This window comes from Hippocampus zosterae, chromosome 3, assembly GCF_025434085.1.
Source record: "Hippocampus zosterae strain Florida chromosome 3, ASM2543408v3, whole genome shotgun sequence".
In the NCBI taxonomy this organism is placed as follows: domain Eukaryota; kingdom Metazoa; phylum Chordata; class Actinopteri; order Syngnathiformes; family Syngnathidae; genus Hippocampus; species Hippocampus zosterae.
The window spans coordinates 29,685,100-29,693,056 of record NC_067453.1 but is presented as its reverse complement, the minus strand read 5'-3'; the positions used below and the strand labels follow the sequence as shown (position 1 = coordinate 29,693,056).

The following is a 7,957-nucleotide window of genomic DNA, read 5'->3' as shown; positions in this document are numbered from 1 at the left end:
GACTAAATGGTGAACTTTTCAAAACAGGGGCCTCCTTTCACAAATGTGCTGCGTCGCCCGGGGCACCCGAATGAAGAAAGGGCAGAATTGAGTATTTTCATTGAGCTTCCGTGAGATACAAAGTCGGGGGGGGGGGGGGGTAATTTTTGGAATGAATGTACGAGGAATCGAACGCAAACCTTTTTGCACGAATGCGCATTGTCATGTTTCGAAGCTTTTCCTTTAACTTGAACTCTGTCTGTATGCAGATGAAGAAAACGGATCGTCGCATTGTGGCCTAAATTGTATTGGAACTTTGACCCCCCCCCCCCCCCCAAAAAAACATACAATAACTCAGTTGCCTCGATTCTAGATCACATTATTACTATGAATGGAATAACTGAAAAATCTACATAGACATGAAGAAAACAAAAATCTTTGAAAGCACACTGCTCTTTTTTTTTTTTAAATTGAGGTTGTGACAGGAAGTTAAAAATTAATTGGGCACTTCTGCTCAAAGGGTCACAATATAACATATGAAAGTAAACTTTACAGCTCGAATCGTTGCGTAAAATCTTCCCCAAATCCGTTGATGAAAAAGGATGTCAATTGTGGAAGCTGCCACGAAAAAAAAAAAAAATTCAAAACGAGCCAACTACAGAAGAGTTTTCTTCCAATCGGTAAACTACGGCGAAATTAGCAGCAAAGTAGTTCACACGTATCGCGACAAATGTAGCGGCTTCCCCAGATGTGCACTAAAGACGCGGCTGAGCGGACAGATTTGGGATGCGAGTCGAGTCCAAATAGTGTTGATGGTGCCGTCCGTGCTCGTTGACGCGTGGCATCGGACCCGCGGACGTGAGGGCGCAAACCAGGTGATGGAAACGTCAAGGCCTGTGGCGAACTCACCTGCAAGAAAGCAGAAAAGGGATCTCAATCGAGGCGCAAAGTGCAGGAAGGGTGGCCAAACAGGACGCCGGAGCTTCCCTTGAGGAAGCGCTCGGATGTGAAGGAACAATAGGACGGAAAGGGGGGGGGGCATGTCGTCACCATCGGATGGCCCAATGGCCTGATGTCACGAAACGTCCCAGTTCCATTTTCAAACCTGTAATTGACGTCAAACAAAGTGGAGTCGTCCTCGTCGTCATTTTCGTCATTGAGGGGGGCCATCTCGACTCGCTCGGCGGGGGTCGTGATGATGTCATACTTTCGGGTTTTCCTGATTCTTCTCCCAGATCTGTCCAAAAATAAAAAAATTAAAAAACGAGTCATGATCACTGCACTGAAGACTATTTTAAATGGTTTAACATTTTTGACTGACGGCAAATAAAATCATTATTTGATCCCCCCTCCCGCCCTGAAAATTTTTCTTACATCGAACAAACAAATCAATACTTTGTGCATGTTAGGATTAAAACTATGCGGAGGAAGACAAACAAACTACACAAATTTGAGAGCCGCTTTCATGTCTTTGCTTTGACTTTGTTTTTTTAGACGTATGAAGCACATCGACTTGCCTTGTGTGTATGAAATATTGCTCGAGAAAGAAAGTTGGTAAATCCAGTCGACCCCCCCTTACCTGACCACTTTGAAGAGCAGGCAGGTGATGAGAGCGCCGGTCACCACGCAGGTGAGAATGACGATGACTTTCAGCTTGGGCAGGTGCGTCATGATGGACGAGGTTGGAGAACCGACGGCCGCGTGGGTGCCGTTGTTGTGACCGCCGCCGCCGCCATCGTGTCGGAGGCTGCCGACGGATCCCGAGGCTGCCGACGTCGCGTTCGTCGGCGAGACGGGAGAAAAAGACAGACTTCGGGGCTCGCCGTCGGCCCTCCAAAACGTCGCCACGATCAAAGTAAGGGCGAAATAAAAGGTCGCCATTGAGTCGAAACGCAAAACAAATGCTAGTTCCTTCCCCCGCAAAAAAAAACGTCACGTACGCAACGACAGCTGTCACATTATTTGGATTGACGTCCACCACCCCCTTATTTTACACAACGAAGACACCTAGGGACATTTAAAAAAAACATCTCGGCTAGAATCCAGATTTCCAATCGTTTAAATATTAACTTGCATTTGATCCTGAGAAGCGGTCGCTGGTTGCCTTATGCCGAGTCGGAGGCAATACCTTTGTGGTCGAATTAGGAGATTGGGATTATCCACCTCCTCCGGAAACGCTCAATAGACCGGCCCTCTTGTTCCAAATGTGTGACGTAGCACTTCGGTGACTCCTTCAAGAGAGACTCGGAATTGCCATCATCCGCGATTGACGTCACTGGTTTAACGTCAACGTCGAACGAAAGATTCTTTTTGGTTTGGTTTGTTTATTGAACATTTTAGATCTTTTTAAAGAAATGCAACCATTTCTGTCACTCACCCCCTCCCCTCAAAAAAAATCTCACGGCAAACCACCAAACAAAAAAGGTGAATTGCCATGAAAAATTTCATAGGAAGTAACCGTTGCCGAAGGAGGAGTTAGCGATCGTGGCGGCACTGACGTCACTGGTTCAACGTTAGCGTCAGAACGACAGCTTCGTGGTCCTTTTAAATGATATGTTACAATGGGTTAACTGTAAATTCATGAAAACTTTACTGCTTATGTGACAAAAGCACCCAATGTAATCAATAAGCAGGATACTGTGTCTAGAAAATATACACACCTACACAGTTTATCAAGACGCGTCCCAGAAGCTGTAACAAAAGTTATTGTCCTTATGAAGACCCGAGTCAGTGTCATTTAACAATATATTATTACTTTTATTATATAGATATTTGTCATGTAGGACACAGGTAAAACTCAGGACCCATGAGTCATAGCGGACTCGAGGCTATTGTACGGAGTCTCGAAAGTGACATAGGGGAGAAGAGAGAATAGTGCCTCGTCCAAATGGCGCCATCTTATTTTCCTGCGTGAACTCGCTTCTAGTGCAGTGAGACAATGGCAGCGGAGGACGATTTACACCCTTCCCTCTAAACAGGGACTAGACCAAATAGTGTCATCAACCAATTAAAATATGCTAAAATGAGGATAATAGTTTCCCGTCGAACAAGAAAGTTTCTCGTCACGTTTTTTAAAAATTTTATTATTTTTTTTACTCAATGTCACTTTAGTCTTCAGTGGTTTGGTACTCTCGCTATTATTCGTATGTGTTATGTTTTAGTAGTCCGCCAGATGGCAGTACAAAACAACCGCAGATATATCATCCCTTCTCCCCCTACTGTCTGATCGGTGCCTTCCCATCGAAGCGTCCTTCTTGTGGTTAAAGATTCTCTCGCACTATTTTCGAAAAGTATCTATTCTCAAACGGACAAATTGCTGCCTAATGTGCACGTGAACAACCTCACACCACTATTCTCTTTGGAGGTCGTTTGCTGTAATAGGAAGTAACCGTTGCCGAAGGAGGAGCTAGCGATCGAACAGTGTTGACCTTTGCGCACACAGTTCCTTGATGACGTTTCACCATTCAAATCGGTTTTGAAAGATCGTTCGGACTAATTCAAGAAAACTTCCTTGTGTTACGCAAACCCGACAACCATCCCGTAATTACAGGAGGTTTGAATATTAATTATCGGTTAAGAGGTTGAGATATTTCTGTTGTTTGACTGAAATGCGATGACAGGTGTGAATTGTATTCTGTCAGGTGGCAAATGAACATTTGGCATGGCGGGTAAGGTGTGACGAGAAACCATGAAACCTGCATTGTTACCTGATGCATGGTAGGGAGTTTTTAGGCCATAATACCTCAAGATGTGTTTGGCGCAAACGCAACACCGCCCATCACGACACAATACATTACCTAATTTGAAGGATAATGGTGCAAGCAACGTTGAGGGTGTTTTTCTTCAGCTAAAACCGGGGAGGGAATTATGAATACCGGTACTGTACTTTCCAATATAAATCACTTCATTGCTATTGGTCCAAAAAAAAGTAAGAAAAAGCATAATAGAACAAGAATGTGGTTCATTCCGAACACAGTGAGAGCCCCTGTTATAAGAGGGTGTGCAAACTTTTGCAATCACATTATCTCAGTGTATCTACAGTGATACCGGAAACCCATGTTGGATGAGCATTAACTTACTTACTCCCCCCCCCCCTTCAAACTGGTTTGACTGGCTACTGTGTTCACTCAGATGACAGGGACTACATTTGTACAGCCCACAAAGGCGAACGAGTGCTGTTGCCAGGCGGAAGACTATTTTTAAGAACTCTTCCTCATGCAGTGGGCATGCGCTGCGGCGTCAAAACATCTCATTGGTTAGCAAGGGGGGGCGGAATGTATACCGCAGCCCCCCGAGAGCCGCCAACAAAAAAAATGCGGCATTGATTCAACAGCCAGTTAGCAAGGTTTGGGTGGCACTGTTGGAATTTGCTGACAAAATTAGCTTCAAATGGGCATGATTTGACGAAAACTGTACTGTGGTGGGACTAATGAAAGGAAGTCTGTTGAGATGCTGACATTGTTTTCCTGCCCATTAACGATTATAGCATAAAGCAGCATTTGCCCCTGACCCAAATGGTAACTTTCCATTCAAACCAAAGACTTTCATGGCATCAAAGTCTCTTGTTGCCAAGAAAACTCAAGAAGTCCGTATTTTGGCCATCACTCATTTATTCTTCACCTTTCACAGTCTTTGTGGCAATCCGCTCCTTCCTTGACAATCTTGCCATGTTGGCTTGTGGTTCAATGACAAAGGACAGTATATTGCCTGTAGAGCTTCAAATCCGGATTCAGGGTTTCAGTTTTACTGAAGCAGTAAATTGTTTAATTGTTTCATAATGGTTCACTTCACTATTGTTCGCTCGCATTCCTCAGCACGCAGCTGTGTTAACAGTCCAGACCTGAATGAACGAGAATATTCACAGGCATACATTTATTAAGGTCAAAATGACAAAGAAAGAAAACAATCTCTTATCTGAAAACACAAGTGCATTATTTAACAAAATGAAACCATCATGATAACTGGCAAACGTTTCACCGTTGTTTCAGCCTCATTTTCATGCAGTATTTTGATGTTTATTGTATGCAGGGCAGGATAACTCCCTGTTGACCACCCAAAAAGGGCTAAAAGGCTAGCTGGATTATTTATATCCAATTATCCCCACCAATTTTGAGGGTTTTAGGGGAAGGAGATGAAGTTATATCCACTACGGGAGGTATTAGCTTTTATGGCACGCGTAGTCATTCCCTATGGTGATCCCGACTAAATGTTTTTCCTCGTCCCAATTCTTAACAATGATGACAGTTCGAGACATTTGTGCCTACTTTTTCAGGCCTTTAAAATGCCATAACGTCCATAATTCTTAGCATTTTAATGTAAGCACCGTTCTGGTATTTTATTCCCCCTCTTTCCGGTGCCATTGGTCGCAATGGAAAAATAAAGTTTTTAATTTTATTGCCACGTCCCTAATCAATGTAAGGAAATATTTAATGTAGCAGTTTAAAAAATGAACCAACTACCTTAAATGTAGACTTATTTCTGTCAAAATAAAGAGATTGTTAAAATTTTTAAGTGCTTGTTGCTAATATGCAATTGGAACTATCTTATTGAAACCTGCTAAGAAAGGATGTCATTGTCAGTTAAACATTTCTATTAAGTCTATTTCTATTAGCTTTCCTTGTGGTAAGATAATATTTTACTTTCATGAAATAGGAGTATTGACAACGTGTGTTCCCGGTCCTGTGGCGTCAGGAAAAAACGAGACGACGACGACGATGTTAGCAGCCTTCAGTGGCGGCCATTTCTCTCGCCGCACAAACAAGGCAGGAGAGGAAGTGGAGCTTCGCTTACGTTGCTGCGAGGCAAAAAGTGGGCAGAGCCGGCGAAGGATATGAGCTCGTCGGGAGGCGGAGAGGAAGGACACACGCCACAGAGAAGCCATGCGAACAACATCGAGGAGAGAGCGCGCACGAGCCTCGCCGCCCAAACGGTCACCAAAACGGCGAAAATGGCCAGAAAACAGCACGCCGAGAGGGGCAGAGGACGGCAGATAGTCACATCCGAGGGAGTTGGTAAGAACTATTCCCCCAATACACTTTAAAAGGCGGGAAAGCGCGTCGAACGGGCGGACGAGGCAAGATGGTGGAAAAGGACGGCTGGTAGACGCAGTGTTGTAAAAAAAAATGGCCATGGCGTGCTGGTTGTAATAAAGACAACGACCTAAACGATTAAATTCGCTCGATCTTGAGTGGCTTTTGGTGTAAAATCACTTGTCTGCTCGCTTGACATTGTATTTACATCGATGCTATTTGACGAAAGGTCTTTTTCTCGAGTTTTCTTGTTGTCCCTTCAATCTACGCATTTAAAATTTGCTTTGTCCTTGAAGGGACAAATGCCCTTGTGTGGTTTTTCTCGAATAAAAGCCTAAAAATCCGGCAAATGTTTAGTTTTTAAACCGCGTACTGGTGCTTTGTGACAAATCCTTTGTTGGTTTGTGTGTTTTGATGATTTTCCCTTTTATAATCATTTTTAAGGGTTTTCGTCGAATTGTTAATTTTATTAAATGGAAAAAAGACACGATTTGTCCCCCACATAATCTAATATGCAGTTGAACATGCATCGTAAAAAGATTTTTCAAAGTCTTGCACAATTTAATGATTAAAAAATAAATTTAAAAATAATGTTAAAAATCTCAATACAGATTTACAACAGAAGATTAATTGAGGACTCCCCATACGCATTGCACTTGTTATGTTCAGCAAATGAAGCCCTCCATATGAAAATACTTCATATATATGGATATATAAAATAGGGTGTTGGCTTTTAACCCTTTAAGGGACCGCATGAAGATTTTATTTCAATTTTGCGATACATTTTGCATCGCTGTGTCACATTAAACCTGCAAGCAACCCGTAAGGCAATATTTTAAAGAATATGAACACACATTTATGTTGAGTTAACTTGAAATATTGCACCAAAATGGGAAAAAATACTAAATATTCGTAAAACCCCAATCCCATAGACAGACGATTGGTTAGTGACACTTGTCGACAATTACAAGTTGGTAAAATATTGAACTTCGAAGTGAATCTCAAACTATATATCGTTGAATGGAAGAATTACTCGACATTGGGGAAAAATATCTTTGCTCACAGATTCCCTATAGGTTTGGACTATAGAGAGCAAAAATAATAATCCCCCAAGAGATGTTAAACATTTCCCCACGAACTAAGCAAGTTGCCATGATAATTAAACACAATTTGACTACATGTTTGAGATTTTATATCAAATCTCTAGAAGCAAAATACATATTTTTAAAATGATCATGCTTTTAAAATTCCAATCATTTTGTATTTTATAGGAGTTCCATTTGGTCGATAACGCAGTGCGGTATAGAAGGATCAGATCGTCCGTACCAAGGAAAATGGTATGTGGTTTTTCATCCTTTTCCGATGTTTCGAATCATATTTGCTGCCTCTTACATGTAGCCACTAGGGTGCGCTATTGGCTTGTATCATTTCGTAACTCAACTTTTTGTTTTTTAAAGGGTTGACGTCAAGGCTATGAAGATGTTGTGGATGGATTTGTCCGATTTTCTCTCCACAGTAGAATTGTAAGTGTTTTTTAAAGACTGAAAACATGTTTTCAAAATACTCTTAGGCTATGAGCTGCAAATTAAACACTTTGAACAGGTGAGAACGGAATTTGAAAAGTGTGCTAGTATGGTATCATTTTTGCTAATGTACAATTTCAGAACTACAGTTTTGCCACAACAATATCGCTGTTATACCACACGTGCTACGATTTCTTGCATTTTGTAAATAATGACATGTGTATAGCTAACTTTCATTTGTTGTGATTTTTGCAACTGGTTGCTAAATTACCGTCATTCCCAGACTACAAAACGGTCCTGGTTATAAGACGCTCCTGCTAAAGTTAGTCATAAAAACAAATTTGTACATGCGTTGACCCCTCTGTATTAGTAGCCGCGGGTCTGTGTTACGATTCTGGATATTTGTGAAGAAAAGGTCATACAGAT

At 42.0% G+C, this 7,957-nt stretch overlaps 1 protein-coding gene across 2 annotated transcripts; it reads right to left on the bottom strand.

Annotated features, from left to right (window-relative positions):
- Window positions 1–262: 262 nt before the first annotated feature.
- Window positions 263–2,246, bottom strand: fam174b (family with sequence similarity 174 member B). Of its 2 annotated transcripts, none has more exons than XM_052061149.1 (3): window positions 1,559–2,246; window positions 1,085–1,216; window positions 263–978 (listed from the first exon to the last, which is right to left on the bottom strand). In XM_052061149.1, the coding sequence occupies exons 1-3, from the start codon at window positions 1,858–1,860 to the stop codon at window positions 885–887; spliced, it is 528 nt and encodes a 175-aa protein (XP_051917109.1). In that variant the 5' UTR covers window positions 1,861–2,246; the 3' UTR covers window positions 263–884. The 2 variants fall into 2 exon arrangements, with proteins under 2 accessions (XP_051917109.1, XP_051917110.1); XM_052061150.1 differs by having other exon boundaries at window positions 263–888; window positions 1,559–2,237.
- Between the last annotated feature and the right edge of the window lie 5,711 nt (window positions 2,247–7,957).